General features: G+C 45.3%; 1 protein-coding gene and 1 long non-coding RNA gene across 3 annotated transcripts in view; one reads left to right on the forward strand and one right to left on the reverse strand.

The window, feature by feature from the left end:
- The window catches only part of DIS3L2 (DIS3 like 3'-5' exoribonuclease 2), a 588,376-nt gene that overhangs the window by 440,985 nt on the left and 129,236 nt on the right, over positions 1-18,155 (forward strand). For both annotated transcript variants that reach the window (XM_069727019.1, XM_069727018.1), the window contains one exon: positions 2,344-2,423. In XM_069727019.1, the coding sequence (XP_069583120.1) occupies positions 2,344-2,423 (80 nt within the window). The remainder of the gene's footprint in view (positions 1-2,343; positions 2,424-18,155) is intronic.
- The window catches only part of LOC138638050 (uncharacterized), a 260,052-nt gene that overhangs the window by 99,320 nt on the left and 142,577 nt on the right, over positions 1-18,155 (reverse strand). The window lies entirely within an intron of this gene.

The raw sequence follows: 18,155 nt of genomic DNA on the forward strand, positions 1-18,155 counted from the left end.
TAAGTAAAAGTGAGAATTAGTCCATATTGCAAAAAACATCTACATCCAGATGACCTCTGTGATTGGAGTCGTTCTTTCTTTTCGTCTTCATCTTGTCCAGATTCCATGATGACTTTTTTTCATCCACAGCTCGTCTCTGCATATTTCCATCTTTTCCGGTCTCACCATAATGTCTCCTCACACAATTCCCCTCACACATTTCCTTCTCTCCTCATACTGTCTTCAGTCACATCCCCCCAGCTATCCATACGGTCTCCTCATATATTTACCCCCTCGCTCTCCATACTGCCTCCTCACACATCTCACCTACTCCCCATACTGTCAGGAGAGAAAAGATGAGGATTGTCCCAGCTTCTTAAAAGCTCATACTTTTGTTGTTCAAAATCGTAAAAAAATCATGGCAGGAGAAACAAACAGGCGTATGCGGCAACGCGTTTCAAACACTCAAGGTGTGCTTTCTCAAAGCTCCCCATACTGTCTGCACACATTTCATCACCCTTGCAACCCTTACTGTATTGCGGAACATTTTAATCCTTGCTACTGATACTGTGCGCACCCATCACCCTCATTCACCATGCTAAATCTCCCCTACCCGTGATACCAACATTAAATCTCCCTTACCCCCACGCTAAAACTCCCACTCCTGTCGCCCTCGCTAAATCTTCCCCAATCCTGATGCCCTCGCTAAATCTCCCCCACTCCTGACGCCCTCGCTAAATCTCCCCCACTCCTGACGCCCTCGCTAAATCTCCCCCACTCCTGACGCCCTCGCTAAATCTCCCCCACTCCTGACGCCCACGCTAATACTCCCCCACCCCTGACGCTCATGTGAAAAGGCGCAAGTACAATGTTCAGTAGGAGCTGGCACGCTGCATCTCCTGTGAACCGATTGTAAGCTTGACAGCTGCCTCTGAACGTCTCACTCCCAGTCCAGGGGGCAAAATGCAACTGTCGGGAGAGACACTTCGGACTGCCGCAATAAGCGACCTGACTGGATGTGCCCGGGGCTGATGCCCTGCCTATCCCGATGCCCTGCCTGCCCCCTCCTAGACACACCTCTGACAGAGGGGGTCTGGGGGCATATAAGTCACAGGAAGGACTGAGGCTGTCACTACGGATGTCATCGGTCAGACTTAAGTGCAGGGTGTGCTCACTCCGCCCACAAAGTACATTCTGACTCTTCCATACCTGCCTAACTACATTATCCTAAATTGCAGCATTCAGTAGTGAACGCTGAGTGCGCATGCTTGCAGTGTTGGAAGCAATTAAAGGGTTGTTGGCTGGGGGTTCCCTACCCCTGTGTTAAAGCAACTTCTTCAGACAACCCAGGAGATGGGAGCCAACCGTGCACTCCAGATACCTCCAGCAGCTTCAGTGCAGTTTTTATAAGCGAGACAGCAGCAGTGTTCAGCCTCCTAGACAACAAGCTGTGGAGTATCAATATCTCATGAATACTACAAATTTTAATAAACCGTAAATTTCAATCTTGCTTGTTTTCACAAACTCGAGCTCTCAAAATCTTTCTGTAAAGATGGAAATAATGTGTTTACATCCCCCCCCCCTCCACTGGTGGTGTTATCTGTACAATATTTGTTTTGCATTTATTCTACTGAAAATAAGTTCTATTTGTATTGCCTTTATTGCAATAGTCTTTATGCGCAGCCAATCAGAAGAATAAGCCCCCCCCAGCCATCAGATTTCCCTTTGCTGATTATGAAAATTGAGGGACCCGATGCGTTTTTTTTCCCCATTTCCTTTTTTGTCAACACGAACAGTAAGGTCTCCTTCTTAGCAGCTGTTTCTCTTGCTTTGCAAGTGCCAGTGGGGATTGATAAAGGACTGCTACAGGGCATGAGGGAAGAGCCAGTAAGAGCGTCAGAATTGGTGCATCTAATTGGCGCATCTAATAGATATGCCTTTTTTGAGCAACTGTGGGCTGTTATTTTTAAGCTGAGGGGGTACAATGTCCATGACCCCTTACCAGCCTGAGAATACCAGCCCCCAGCGGTCTCCTTTCCCATTATTTTAAAGACTGTAAGCCGCAAGGGCCGGGCCCTGTCCTTTCAGTATCAGTCTGTCATTGTTAGGTTGTTCGCTATTTTATATTTGTATCTTGTATGTAACCCTCTCTCATGTACAGCACTATGGCATCAATGGTGGTTTAAAAATAAGAATAATATTATAATAATAATGTAAACATGTATGATGATATAACCATTTATAAGCATTGTCATTGTGTTGTCAAGTGGCCAGTTCTCTACCGTGACTTAGCCAGGCTATATTAGATGATGAAAGACCTTTTAGAATAAATCCCTACTAATATTTTACTTAAATCTTTCACAGCTAAAACTTTCCTTCACATTAGACAAAGAGAGTGGGATGCCTCAAGGCTGTTACATCTACAATTACAGAGACAGCAACAAGTGAGTAAATAATGTAGATGGAATTCTGGACAAGCTGCTCTTGTTTTTTCTCTTCACCTTTTTTTTTTATACCAATGTTTCAAGAACTATGCCTTTTTATTTTTTTTACAGTTTTTTTTTGTAGTTATAGCCATATGATGGGCCGATTTTAGCGGGACAAATGTAGTTTTTAAAACCATGATTTAACTTGCTGCATAACGTTCATCAAACTGTCCCCTCGTTATTTTGGCGGTAAAGCAAAAACAGCATAGAAAATACAAAGGAGGAAAAAAAAATTTTACAATGAGGCCAGAGGATACATATTTTTCAAAAATTATATTAAGTTTATTAAATATATTCTAAAATCGCATAAAAAAAGCGGGTTGGGCAATAGAAGTATGTATACCTGTGGAAAACTGGCAGCGCCACAAGAAAGTTTGTGGTAATACAAAAAAGGGGCAAAATTGCCATATTAAGACTGAGTAGTCAAAAGTGTATAATGCTGCCAGTCAGACACATGAGTTTAACCCAGTCATATAGTGAACAAATCAGACAATAAAGGAGTACATGGTAAAAGGTATTTACCTCAGTAGTAGTTACCGAGGACGCACCACACCCGACGTGCGTTTTGCACTGAAATGTGTCATCCAGGGGTGGTTGGGTACTGGCCAGGGAGAACATTTATGATGTCGACACACAATCAGATCATGCATAGGAGGCAACCTGTGATTGATTACGCCATTGTTATGGTTGCATATAAGAAAAGCACCTCTCTTGCGGTTCCTGTGTCATCGCTGCCTCATGTTATTAGAACATCCAATGAGCAGAGATGCGATGCTTCCTGATAACATGGTAACGCCATTGTTTCCCTGCGTTGTCAAGTGTCTCGGCAACGCCATTGTCATGGTGTGCCATCACGTGAGCTAGTGATTGAGATTCGCGTAATGTCACTTCCTGGTTACAAGTGATGCTATTAGGCCGCCCGTCATTGGTACGTAGACGTTCATCTCGCTGCTATAAAGAAATCATGTAATGTCTGTATTTTGATGATCCAAGATGGAAACTGAATGAAAAAAGTTCATTGGTTATCTACTATTGAAGACAATGGAAATGGTAAAACTGTATGTTGAAAGCACCTATAAAATGAAAATAATATATAATTGATAAGTGTTAACCTCCAATCTATCTATATAATCGTCTAAGGGGTACTTCCGTCTGTCTGTCTGTAATGGAAATCCCGCGTTGCTGATGTGTCCAAACAGCGACGGGCACAGTCCGGCAGCGAATTTGCCCCTCCCTACTTCCGTCCAGTCAGTGCCCGCTCCATACTCCCCTCCAGTCAGCGCTCACACAGGGTTAATGGCAGCGTTAACGGACCGCGTTATGCCGCGGTGTAACGCACTCTGTTAACTCTGTTAACCCTGTGTGACCAACTTTTTACTATTGATGCTGCCTATGCAGCATCAATAGTAAAAAGATATGTTAAAAATAATAAAAAATAAATAAAAAATCGTGCTATTCTCACCTTCCGACGTCCACCGATGTGCTCGATCCTGCCGCCAGCTTCCGTTCCCAGAGATGCATTGCAAAATTACCCAGATGACGTAGCGGTCACGCGAGACCACTAAGTCATCTAGGTAATTTCGCAATGCATCTCTGGGAACGGAACTGGCGGCAGCATCTCACGGATCGGCACACTTCGCTGGACGCCGGAGGGTGAGTATATAACTATTTTTTTTTATTTCATTTTTTTTTTAACAGGTATATGGTGCCCACACTGCTATATATACTGTGTGGGCTGTGCTATATACTACGTTGCTGTGCTATATACTACATGGCTGATATATACTGTGTCGCCTGTGTTATATACTACGTGGCTGATATATACTGCGTGGCCTGTGTTATATACTGCATGGCCTGTGTTATATACTGCGTGGCCTGTGTTATATACTGCGTGGGCTGTGCTATATACTACTGGGCTGTGCTATATACTACTGGGCTGTGCTATATACTATGTGGGCTGTGCTATATACTACTGGGCTGTGCTATATACTACTGGGCTGTGCTATATACTACTGGGCTGTGCTATATACTCCTGGGCTGTGCTATATACTACTGGGCTGTGCTATATACTACTGGGCTGTGCTATATACTACTGGGCTGTGCTATGTACTACGTGGCTGTGCTATGTACTACGTTGCTACTATATACTACGTGGCTGTCTGTTACGTGGGCTGTGCTATATAATATGTGGCTGCTATATATACATACATTTATATATATACATACATACATACATACATACATACATACATACATACATACATACATATTCTAGAACAGAGGTCCCCAACCGCCGGTCCGCAGACCAGGACCGGGCCGTTGAGGTTTTTCAGCCGGTCCGCGGCGCCGCTGACAGCTAGCTTCGCGGCCCTGCGCCTGGTCAGAGCACGCTCTGTGACAGCTCGCAGCTCCCGGCAGAGAACATTATGCAGGACGGGGCGGGGCGTCAGGCGGGTCTTAGTGAAGCAGCCCTCCTGCGCAGCATGGTGTGTTCCTGATGGGGTGGGGCGGCAGGCTCTCCTCACTGACACGCCCAGTGGCGTATCTAAGGGGGGGGGGGGGGCAGCCGGGGCATTTGCCCCGGGCGCAGCCGGCAGGGAGGGGCGCAGTCGGGCCGCCTCATTCGGCGGTCCGCAGTGTCTCCCCCGGCGGCTGCATTCTGACTCCCCCGGTCAGGGAGTCAGCTGTTCTCTGTGCCGACTGTCAAGCTGACAGCCGGCACAGAGAAGCTGCAGAGCGCCGGCTCCCAACGTGTGCAGAGGTGGAGGGGAGCCCCTGCAGGGTGGCTGCGACGGGCAGGGAGAAATCCCCGCAGCTCCGCTGCCCAGCGATCTGTCTTCCTGCTTCCTCTCACACAGATGCGCCGCTGGATGACGTCATCATTCAGCAGCCGGCTGTGTCAGAGGAAGGCAATGAGATGCTGTGGTAGAGTGCGAGGAGAGGTGAGAGGGGTGTGTGAATGTGTGTGCGAGAATGTGTGTGTGCGAGAATATGTGTGTGTGTGAATGTGTGTGTGTGAATGTGTGTGTGTGTGAATGTGTGTGTGTGTGAATGTGTGTGTGTGAGAATGTGTGTGTGTGTGTGAGAATGTGAATGTGTGTGTGTGAGAATGTGTGTGAGAATGTGTGTGTGAATGTGTGTGAATGTGTGTGTGAATGTGTGTGTGAGAATGTGTGTGTGTGAATCACATTCTCATTATAAATATCATAATTACATAAGTATGCACTAAGCTCCACCCCTCCATAACCCCACCCCCATATGACCAGAGCCCCACCCCCACCCCACCGGGCCATGGAAAACTGGTCTTGCTTAAAGCCGCTCCATGGTGCAAAAAAGGTTGGGGACCTCTGTTCTAGAATACCCGATGCGTTAGAATCGGGCCACCATCTAGTGAATGATAAATGTAAAGAAACTAATGGAACATAGTGGGAAGTAATTGATAAAAGTGCAGTAAAATCAAGAAAGAATATTGATTGTGAGTAGTGTGAATGGTGTCTTGTGTAGGGATATATCTGACTAAGGAGAGTGAACCACTAATTGAGTGTGTTAATAAACGTGAAAAATATGATCTGGACCTGATAAAGAATGGTAAATTAGAGTGCAAAAATCTATGAAAGATATATTCTGGAAAGTGTGAAAAGTGTCATGTGTTAGTGTAACAAAACATAAAAGTGAACAACCAATAACTGTATCTGTTCGTAAGGCTGATCACAAAAACCTATAAATTCCTGTGGGGTGATATACAGGTCCTTCTCAAAAAATTAGCATATAGTGTTAAATTTCATTATTTACCATAATGTAATGATTACAATTAAACTTTCATATATTATAGATTCATTATCCACCAACTGAAATTTGTCAGGTCTTTTATTGTTTTAATACTGATGATTTTGGCATACAACTCCTGATAACCCAAAAAACCTGTCTCAATAAATTAGCATATTTCACCCATCCAATCAAATAAAAGTGTTTTTTAATAACAAACAAAAAAACCATCAAATAATAATGTTCAGTTATGCACTCAATACTTGGTCGGGAATCCTTTGGCAGAAATGACTGCTTCAATGCGGCGTGGCATGGAGGCAATCAGCCTGTGACACTGCTGAGATGTTATGGAGGCCCAGGATGCTTCAATAGCGGCCTTAAGCTCATCCAGAGTGTTGGGTCTTGCGTCTCTCAACTTTCTCTTCACAATATCCCACAGATTCTCTATGGGGTTCAGGTCAGGAGAGTTGGCAGGCCAATTGAGCACAGTAATACCATGGTCAGTAAACCATTTACCAGTGGTTTTGGCACTGTGAGCAGGTGCCAGGTCGTGCTGAAAAATGAAATCTTCATCTCCATAAAGCATTTCAGCCGATGGAAGCATGAAGTGCTCCAAAATCTCCTGATAGCTAGCTGCATTGACCCTGCCCTTGATGAAACACAGTGGACCAACACCAGCAGCTGACATGGCACCCCACACCATCACTGACTGTGGGTACTTGACACTGGACTTCAGGCATTTTGGCATTTCCTTCTCCCCAGTCTTCCTCCAGACTCTGGCACCTTGATTTCCGAATGACATGCAAAATTTGCTTTCATCAGAAAAAAGTACTTGGGACCACTTAGCAACAGTCCAGTGCTGCTTCTCTGTAGCCCAGGTCAGGCGCCTCTGCCGCTGTTTATGGTTCAAAAGTGGCTTTACCTGGGGAATGCGGCACCTGTAGCCCATTTCCTGCACACGCCTGTGCACGGTGGCTCTGGATGTTTCCACACCAGACTCAGTCCACTGCTTCCTCAGGTTCCCCAAGGTCTGGAATCGGTCCTTCTCCACAATCTTCCTCAGGGTCCGGTCTCCTCTTCTCGTTGTACAGCGTTTTCTGCCACATTGTTTCCTTCCAACAGACTTACCATTGAGGTGCCTTGATACAGCACTCTGGGAACAGCCTATTTGTTGAGAAATTTCTTTCTGGGTCTTACCCTCTTGCTTGAGGGTGTCAATGATGGCCTTCTTGACATCTGTCAGGTCGCTAGTCTTACCCATGATGGGGGTTTTGAGTAATGAACCAGGCAGGGAGTTTATAAAAGCCTCAGGTATCTTTTGCATGTGTTTAGAGTTAATTAGTTGATTCAGAAGATTAGGGTAATAGGTTGTTTAGAGAACCTTTTCTTGATATGCTAATTTATTGAGACAGGTTTTTTGGGTTATCAGGAGTTGTATGCCAAAATCATCAGTATTAAAACAATAAAAGACCTGACAAATTTCAGTTGGTGGATAATGAATCTATAATATATGAAAGTTTAATTGTAATCATTACATTACGGTAAATAATGAAATTTAACACTATATGCTAATTTTTTGAGAAGGACCTGTAGTTCATATTCTAAGCGGTATAGCATTCTAAAAAATAAAAAACTGAAATATGAAAGAGTAAAATAGGTAACAATACCAAAAAGTGGCGAAAAATAAAGATGGATTGTGCTGTTAACCATCCAATTGGCAATCCAAATAATTATGTATAAAAAGAACAGTGGTCACCCTTGTATGAAGAAAAAATTATGTATCAACAAAGTGCATTAGTACTAGAACATTATTGCATATTATCGCACAACAGCCATATTGTCAAAAACAGATAAATGATTGTAAAATTAAAGTGCCATAGTGTTACATTAGCGGGTCAGAACAAATGATAACGAGAGCCATGGGGTTTTCCTTAAGGTACCGTCACACTAAACGATATCGCTAGCGATCCGTGACGTTGCAGCGTCCTCGCTAGCGATATCGTCCAGTGTGACAGGCAGCAGCGATCAGGCCCCTGCTGTGCTGTCGCTGGTCGGGGAAGAAAGGCCAGAACTTTATTTCGTCGCTGGACTCCCCGCAGACATCGCTGAATCGGCGTGTGTGACACCGATTCAGCGATGTCTTCACTGGTAACCAGGGTAAACATCGGGTAACTAAGCGCAGGGCCGCGCTTAGTAACCCGATGTTTACCCTGGTTACCATCCTAAAAGTAAAAAAAACAAACAGTACATACTTACCTACCGCTGTCTGTCCCCTGTGCTGTGCTCTGCACTCCTCCTGCTCTGGCTGTGAGCGTCGGTCAGCCGGAAAGCAGAGCGGTGACGTCACCGCTCTGCTTTCCGGCCGCTGTGCTCACACAGACAGTACAGGAGGAGTGCAAAGCACAGCGCTGGAGGACAGACGGCTGTAGGTAAGTATGTAGTGTTTGTTTTTTTTACTTTTAGGATGGTAACCAGGGTAAACATCGGGTTACTAAGCGCGGCCCTGCGCTTAGTTACCCGATGTTTACCCTGGTTACCGGCATCGTTGGTCGCTGGAGAGCGGTCTGTGTGACAGCTCTCCAGCGACCAAACAGCGACGCTGCAGCGATCCGGATCGTTGTCGGTATCGCTGCAGCGTCGTTTAGTGTGACGGTACCTTTAGTTGTAACCATGATGGTAGAACAGGTTTTTTTTTGTTTTTTTTGGGGAGGGGAGGGAGATAAAGACTATAAAGACAAGATATTCTAGGTTCAGGCATAGAGACAAAATGGGGGGGAGGGGGGTGAGACATCATCTCTTTAAGAAAAAAAACACAAAGAGACTATGCAAAAATAAATAAAACCAGACTAAAAACAGTTGGTTCAGAAAACAGCACATTAGTTACATTTGCAGAGGGAGTGATATGATCTTAATTCCTATTCTGTCCAAAGATGGCTTTAACCCCTTTCTGACATGTCCTAACAATGCCTATCTGTGCCCTGGGCCTATCTAACCAGGGATGATGTATTACTGTATGGCGATCGTCCACGCGCACAGGCTGTGCGTGGGCGATCGCCGCCAAGTGTCCGCTCATTCTGACAGCGGACACCTACACTTAATGCCAAGAGCGGTCACACACCGCTCCTGGCACTTTAACCCTCTAAATTCTGCAAACTAAAGCTATCGGAGTCAGCAGAGCAGAAGGATGAGAGCCTCTCTGCCTTTGGGTCTGAGACCCCGTGGCATGACGCAGGGTCACGATCGTTGCCATGATCACCCGATGTCGTTATTACGACATCCGGATCACCAAAGCTATGAAAGTTGCTTGATCATGCGCAGTGCATGATCAGCAACTTTCTCTGGCAGTGCAGAGCTGACAGTTTCTACAGCATGGGAATGCTGCTGTGTCCCTATGCTGTAGAAGCGATCAGCCTGCAAAAATGATAGTCCCATATTAGGACAAAGTAAAAAAATAATAATAATAATTGTGAAGATATTTATCAAAAATGATAAAACATCAAGATATTGTATCTATAAATAAATATTTGTATGAAAAAATAAACATTAAAACTACACTTTTATCACCGCGTCGTTAACGATCCGACCTATAAAATTGTCCCACTAGTTAACCCCTTTAGTTTGTGATCAGCTTTTCTAACATTAGAGAGTGTAGTTACTGTTCCAATTGGGTACACCTTGCCGCGGTGGAACAGCTTTAGGCCATGTTCGCACCATCCTTTTTTTAATGCGGAACCGCCGCGATTTTCCCGCTGCGGGTCCGCAGCTGTTTTCCATGCAGGGTACATTACAATGTACCCTATGGAAAACAGGAACTGCTGTGCCCACATTGCGGAAAATCGCGAAAAAAGCCGCGCTGAATAGCCGCGGTAAAAAAGAAGTACCATGTCACTTCTTTTTGCGGAACTGCAGCGGTTCTGCACCCATAGACCTCCATTGTGAGGTAAAACCCGCAGATGAAAAAAATATCTGCGGGTTTTCTGCGGTTTGTAGTGCAGAACCGCTGCAGTGTGGCTGCCCCCCGTGTCCCAATCCCACCCCCCCATGCTCCGATGCCACCCCCCCGTGCTCCGATGCCCCCCCCCCCCGTGCCCTCATCTCCCCCCCTTATACTTACCCGGCCTCCCGGTGTCCGTCTGGCCGTCTTCTCCCTGGGCGCCGCCATCTTCCAAAATGGCGGGCGCATACGCAGTGCGCCCGCCGAATCTGCCGGCAGGCAGATTCGTTCCAAAGTGCATTTTGATCACTGAGATAGGTTATATCTCAGTGATCAAAATAAAAAAAATAGTAAAATGACCCCCCCCCCCCTTTGTCACCCCCATAGGTAGGGACAATAAAAAAAATAAAGAATTTTTTTTTTTTCCACTAAGGTTAGGGTTAGGGTTAGGTTTAGGGCTAGGGTTAGGGGTAGGGTTAGGGTATTTTCAGCCATTTTAACCCTAAAAAATTTCCTAGAAAACACACAGACTCTGCAGAGAAAACTGCATAAAAAACGCATCAAAAAACGCACCAAAAAAGCACCAAAAAAAGGACCTGCGTTTTCTGCCAAGAGCTGCGGTTTTTAGTGCAGAAAAAACAGCAGGGAAATCAGGAACGTGTGAACATAGCCTTATGCTTTTTTTTAAATCAAAAACAGTGTTTACGAAGTACCTTTGTTTATTTAATGCACTTGCTTTTTTATTTATTTATTTTCGTTAGGGTATATGCACATGTTGTTGTTTTTTTCCTTTGGTTTTGTTGGTTCCATGGCCAGTGTGAACATGCTCTTACATCATGCATGTTTTCAAGTCATACTCTGGCTCAGTTTTCTGTTTTTCTTTAGCCTTTCTAACCGATAGGGTTATTAGTTGTTCACTTTTATGTTTTGGTACACTCTTACACATGACACTTTTCACACACTTTCCAGAATATATCTTTCATAGATTTTTGCACTATAATTTGCCATTCTTTATCATGTCCAGATATTTTTTTTCACATTTATTAACACACTCCTTAATTAGTGGTTCACTCTACTTGGATATATCCCTACACATGGCACCATTCACACTACTCACAATACTCTTTCTTGATTTTACTACACTTTTATCAATTATTTCCTACTATATTCCATTGGTTTATTTACATTTATCATTTATTGGAGGTTACTACACTCAATTACGGTAAATATTCTTTTCATTTTGTAGGTGCTTCAATAGTAGATAAACAACAAATGAACTTTTTTCATTTCGTTTCCATCTTGGGTCATCAAAATACAGAGGACACATTACCTGATTTCTTTATAGCGGCGAAATGAACGTCTATGTACCAATGAAGGGGCGGTCTAATAGCATCACTGGTAACCAGGAAGTGACGTTACGCGAATCTCAATCACCAGCTCATGTGATTTCACACTATGACAAAGGCGTTGCTGAGACACATGACAATGCAGAAAAACAGTGTCGCCATGTTATCAGGAAGTATCGCATCTCTGCTCACTGGGTCACATGATCTAACAACATGACGCAGCGATGACACAGGAAGCGGAAGAGAGCTGTTTCTCTTTGCTTGCTGCCGCTGCATGGTATATATCAGGCACACGTGATTCCTCCTATGCTTGATCTGATTGTATGTCGACATCTTGAATATTCTAAGTGGCCAGTGCCCAACCACCCCTAGACTAAGTGACAGTGACTCGAGTATAAGCCGAGGGGGGTAGTTTTTAGCACAAAAATGTGAAAAAAAACTCTGCTTATACTAAAGTATATACGGTACTTAAAAAAAAATGTATACTCTGCCATTGTAAAGTTTTTCTTCGATTTGCAATATAAAGTATTGTAATATACAGTAAAGAAATTATTTGTGGGTTGGAATGGAGAGAACCCCCCCCCCCTTCCCCCCGCAATTTAGCCATTGTTCTGATTTTGTTTTTAGAACTTTCGCTATGCTTTAAATAATGACTTTTTTTATTATATATTTATATAGCACCATTTATTCCATGGTGCTTTACATGTGAAAGGGGCAAATATAGACAAGTACTGTAAACCTGAGCAATACCAGGCACACACAAGTACAGAAGGAGGGAGGACCCTGCCTGGCAGGGCTCAGTCTACAGGGGATGGGTGAGGATACACCAGGAGAGGGTAGAGCTGGTCGTGCAGCAGTTCAGCAGACTAAGGATCACTGCAGGTTGTAGGATTGTTGGAAGAGGTGGGTCTTCAGGTCCTTTTTGAAGGTTTCTGTGGTAGGCAAGAGTCTGATGTGTTTCTGCAAGTCATTATGATTATGCAAAATGTATGCTTTTTATAGATTATGAAAAAACGTACCGTATTTTTCTTTTTGTAAGACGCACTTATTTCCCCCCCAAAGTTGGGGTGAAAATGGGGGATGCGTCTTAGAAAGCGAACATGCCTTACCGATACCGTGGGGGTAGGCCGCAGGCTGGGATGAGGGCGGTATTAGGGTGTCTCCGGGTGCCCGGCGGTTGCTGGCCGTTGCTGCGAGTGTCTCCGGTGCCCAGCGGTGCTGCATGGGTGTCTGGCGCTGCCGGGGCTCAGCCGACATTTTGTGACAGGCCAGAGTCCCGGTAATTCCACGGTTCCCTGTGCGTGTGCGGTGGACTCCGGGAATATAGCCGGCGGTGCATGTGCAGATGTGATCTCGGGACCAAGATCTCGAGAGATGAAATTTCAGCGCTGAGATCTTATCTTTCGAGATCTTGATCCAGAGATCACCATCTGCGCATGCGCCGCTGGCTATATTCCCGGAGTCCACCGCACACGCACAGGGAACCGTGGAATTACCGGGGCTCTGGCCTGTCTGAAAATGTCGGCAGAGCCCCGGGCAGCGCTGGGCTCCGGAGACACCCTGCAGCAGCATCGGACATGCACCAGCACAAGACCCCCGCACCAGCACGCCGCACATTGGAGCCCCACCTCATCCTAGCCCGCGGTATCACCCCACTCCTGCCTCCTCCAGCAGTGACCCTGGGACCCCGCACCCACCACCCCTGGTAAGCAATAAGACACATAGATTATAAGAAGCATCACCATTTTATTAAAAAAAAAAATAAAAATTCTTTTTCTCCTCAAAATTTGGGGTGTGTCTTATAATCCAGAGCGTTTTATAATCTGAAAAATACAGTAACTTTAACCCCTTCCTGACCTTTGACGCATACGCTGCGTCATGAAAGTCGGTGCCAATCCGACCCATGACGCAGCATATGCGTCATGGAAAGATCGCGTCCCTGCAGATCCGGTGAAAGGGTTAACTCCCATTTCACCCGATCTGCAGGGACAGGGGGAGTGGTAGTTTAGCCCGGGGGGGTGGCTTCACCCCCCCCCCCCGTGGCTACGATCGCTCTGATTGGCTGTTGAAAGTGAAACTGCCAATCAGAGCGATTTGTAATATTTCACCTAAAAAACTGATGAAATATTACAATCCAGCCATGGCCGATGCTGCAATATCATCGGCCATGCCTGGAATCACTTATGTGCCGCCACCCCACCGATCGCCCCCCCCCAGCCCTCCGATCTGTGGTCCGCTACCCTCCGTCCTGTGCTCCGCTCCCCCGTCCTCCTGTCCGCTCCCCCGTGCTCCAATCACACCCCCGTGCTCCAATCCAACCCCCCCGCACTCCGATCCCCCCCCGCACAGCGATCCCCCCCCGTGCTCCGATCCACCCCCCCCCACACAGCGATTCCCCACCCAATGCTCCAATCCACCCCCCCGTGTTCCGATCCACCCCCTCATGCTCCGATCCACCCCCCCGTGCTCCGACGCCCCCCCCCCCCCCTCGTGCCCTGATCTCCCCCCCCTTATACTTACCTAGCCTCCCGGGGTCCGTCCGTCTTCTTTCCTGGGCGCCGCCATCTTCCAAAATGGCGGGCGCATGTGCAGTGCGCCCGCCGAATCTGCCGGCCGGCAGATTCGTTCCAGAGTGAATTTTGATCACTGAGATAGGTTATATCTCAGTGATCAAAATAAAAAAAATAGTAAATGACCCCCCCCCCCCCCTTTGTCACCCCCATAGGTAGGGACAATAAAAAAAATAAAGAATTTTTTTTTTCCACTAAGGTTGGGGTAAGAATTAGGGTTAGGGGTAGGGTTAGGGTTAGGGTTCGGGATGTGCACACGTATTCTGGTCCTCTGCGGATTTTTCCGCAGAGGATTTGATAAATCCGCAGTGCTAAACCGCTGTGGATTTACCGCGGTTTTTCTGTGCATTTCACTGCGGTTTTACAACTGCGATTTTCTATTGGAGCAGTTGTAAAACCGCTGCGGAATCCGCAGAAAGAAGTGACATGCTGCGGAATGTAAACCGCTGCGTTTCCGTGCAGTTTTTCTGCAGCATGTGTACAGCGATTTTTGTTTCCCATAGGTTTACATTGAACTGTAAACTCATGGGAAACTGCTGCGGATCCGCAGCATTTTCCGCAGCGTGTGCACATACCTTTAGAATTAGGCTATGTGCACACGGTGCGGATTTGGCTGCGGATTCGCAGCAGTGTTCCATCAGGTTTACAGTACCATGTAAACCTATGGAAAACCAAATCCGCTGTGCCCATGGTGCGGAAAATACCACGCGGAAACGCTGCGTTGTATTTTCCGCAGCATGTCAATTATTTGTGCGGATTCCGCAGCGTTTTACACCTGTTCCTCAATAGGAATCCACAGGTGAAATCCGCACAAAAAACACTGGCAATCCGCGGTAAATCCGCAGGTAAAACGCAGTGCCTTTTGCCCGCGGATTTTTCAAAAATGGTGCTGAAAAATCTCATACGAATCCGCAACGTTGGCACATAGCCTTAGGGTTAGGGTTGGGTTGGAATTAGGGTTGTGGTTAGGGGTGTGTTGGGGTTAGGGTTGTGGTTAGGGGTGTGTTGGGGTTAGGGTTGTGATTAGGGTTACGGCTACAGTTGGGATAAGGGTTAGGGGTGTGTTGGAGTTAGAATTGAGGGGTTTCCACTGTTTAGGCATATCAGGGGGTCTCCAAACGCAACATGGCGCCACCATTGTTTCCAGCCAATCTTGTATTCAAAAAGTCAAATGGTGCTCCCTCACTTCCGAGCCCCGACGTGTGCCCAAACAGTGGTTTACCCCCACATATGGGGTACCAGCATACTCAGGACAAACTGCGCAACAATTACTGGGGTCCAATTTCTCCTGTTACCCTTGAGAAAATAAAAAATTGCTTGCTAAAACATCATTTTTGAGGAAAGAAAAATGATTTTTTATTTTCACGGCTCTGCGTTGTAAACGTCTGTGAAGCACTTGGGGGTTCAAAGTGCTCACCACATATCTAGATAAGTTCCTTGGGGGCTCTAGTTTCCAAAATGGGGTCACTTGTGGGGGGTTTCTACTGTTTAGGCACACCAGGGGCTCTACAAACGCAACGTGACGTCCGCAGACCATTCCATCAAAGTCTGCATTTCAAAAGTCACTACTTCCCTTCTGAGCCCCGACGTGTGCCCAAACAGTGGTTTACCCCACACATGGGGTATCAGCATACTCAGGAGAAACTGGACAACAACTTTTGGGGTCCAATTTCTCCTGTAACCCTTGGGAAAATAAAAAATTCTGGGCTAAAAAATTATTTTTGAGGAAAGAAAACGTATTATTTTCACTGCTCTGTGTTATGAACTTCTGTGAAGCACTTGGTGGTTCAATGTGCTCACCTCACATCTAGATAAGTTCCTTTCGGGGTCTAGTTTCCAAAATGGGGTCACTTGTGGGGGGTTTCTACTGTTTAGCCACATCAGGGGCTCTGCAAACGCAACGTGACGCCCGCAGAGCATTCCATCAAAGTCTGCATTTCAAAACGTCACTACTTCACTTCCGAGCCCCAGCATGTGCCTAAACAGTGGTTTACCCCCACATATGGGGTATCCGCGTACTCAGGAGAAACTGGACAACAACTTTTGGGGTCAAATTTCTCCTGTTACCCTTGGGAAAATAAAAAATTGTGTGTTAAAAAATTATTTTTGAGAAAAGAATTTTTTTTTTTTTTTCATGGCTCTGCATTATAAACTTCTGTGAAGCACTTGAGGGTTCAAAGTGCTCACCACACATCTAGATTAGTTCCTTTGGGGGTCTAGTTTCCAAAATGGGGTCATTTGTGGGGGATCTCCAATGTTTAGGCACACAGGGGCTCTCCAAACGCGACATGGTGTCCGCTAATGATTGGAGCTAATTTTCCATTTAAAAAGCCAAATGGCGTGCCTTCCCTTCTGAGCCCTGCCGTGCGCCCAAACAGTGGTTTACCCCCACATATGGGGTAATTGCGTACTCAGGACAAACTGGACAACAACATTTGTGGTCCAATTTCTCCTATTACCATTGGCAAAATAGGAAATTCCAGGCTAAAAAATCAGTTTTGAGAAAAGAAAAATTATTTTTTATTTTCATGGCTCTGCATTATAAACTTCTGTGAAGCACCTTGGGGTTTAAAGTGCTCAGTATGCATCTAGATAAGTTCCTTGGGGGGTCTAGTTTCCAAAATGGGGTCACTTGTGGGGAAGCTCCAATGCATAGGCACACAGGGGCTCTCCAAACGCGACATGGTGTCCGCTAACAATTGGAGCTAATTTTCCATTCAAAAAGTCAAATGGCGCGCCTTCCCTTCCGAGCCCTGCCGTGTGCCCAAACAGTGGTTTACCCCCACATATGAGGTATCGGCGTACTCGGGAGCAATTGCTCAACAAATTTTAGGATCCATTTTATCCTATTGCTCATGTGAAAATGAAAAAATTGAGGCGAAAAGAAATTTGTTGTGAAAAAAAAAAGTACTTTTTCATTTTTACGGATCAATTTGTGAAGCACCTGAGGGTTTAAAGTGTTCACTAGGCATCTAGATAAGTTCCTTGGGGGGTCCAGTTTCCAAAATGGGGTCACTTGTGGGGGAGCTCCAATGTTTAGGCACACAGGGTCTCTCCAAACGCGACATGGTGTCCGCTAACGATGGAGATAATTTTTCATTCAAAAAGTCAAATGGCGCTCCTTCCCTTCCGAGCCTTACCATGTGCCCAAACAGTGGTTTACCCCCACATGTGAGGTATCGGTGTACTCAGGAGAAATTGCCCAACACATTTTAGGATCCATTTTATCCTGTTGTCCATGTGAAAATGAAAAAATTGAGGCTAAAAGAATTTTTTTGTGAAAAAAAAATTCCTTTTCATTTTTACGGATCAATTTGTGAAGCACCTTGGGGTTTAAAGTGCTCAGTATGCATCTAAATAAGTTCCTTGGGGCGTCTAGTTTCCAAAATGGGGTCACTTGTGGGGGAGCTCCAATTTTTAGGCACACGTGGGCTCTCCAAACGTGACATGGTGTCCGCTAAAGAGTTCAGCCAATTTTTCATTCAAAAAGTCAAATGGCGCTCCTTCCCTTCCGTGCGCCCAAACAGTGGTTAACCCCACATATGAGGTATCAGCATACTCAGGACAAATTGGACAACAACTTTCGTTGTTCAGTTTCTCCTTTTACCATTGGGAAAATAAAAAAATTGTTGCTAAAAGATAATTTTTGTGACTGAAAAGTTAAATGTTCATTTTTTCCTTCCATGTTGCTTCTGCTGCTGTGAAGCACCTGAAGGGTTAATAAACTTCTTGAATGTGGTTTTGTGCACCTTGAGGGGTGCAGTTTTTAGAATGGTGTCACTTTTGGGTATTTTCAGCCATATTGACCCCTCAAACTGACTTCAAATGTGAGGTGGTCCCTAAAAAAAATGGTTTTGTAAGCTTCGTTGTAAAAATTAGAAATTGCTGGTCAAATTTTAACCCTTATAACTTCCTAGCAAAAAAAATTTTGTTTCCCAAATTGTGCTGATGTAAAGTAGACGTGTGGGAAATGTTATTTATTAACTATTTTGTGTCACATAACTCTCTGGTTTAACAGAATAAACATTCAAAATGTGAAAATTGCGAAATTTTCAAAATTTTCGCCAAATTTCCG

This window comes from Ranitomeya imitator, chromosome 5 (genome assembly GCF_032444005.1).
Source record: "Ranitomeya imitator isolate aRanImi1 chromosome 5, aRanImi1.pri, whole genome shotgun sequence".
Taxonomy (NCBI): Eukaryota; Metazoa; Chordata; class Amphibia; order Anura; family Dendrobatidae; genus Ranitomeya; species Ranitomeya imitator.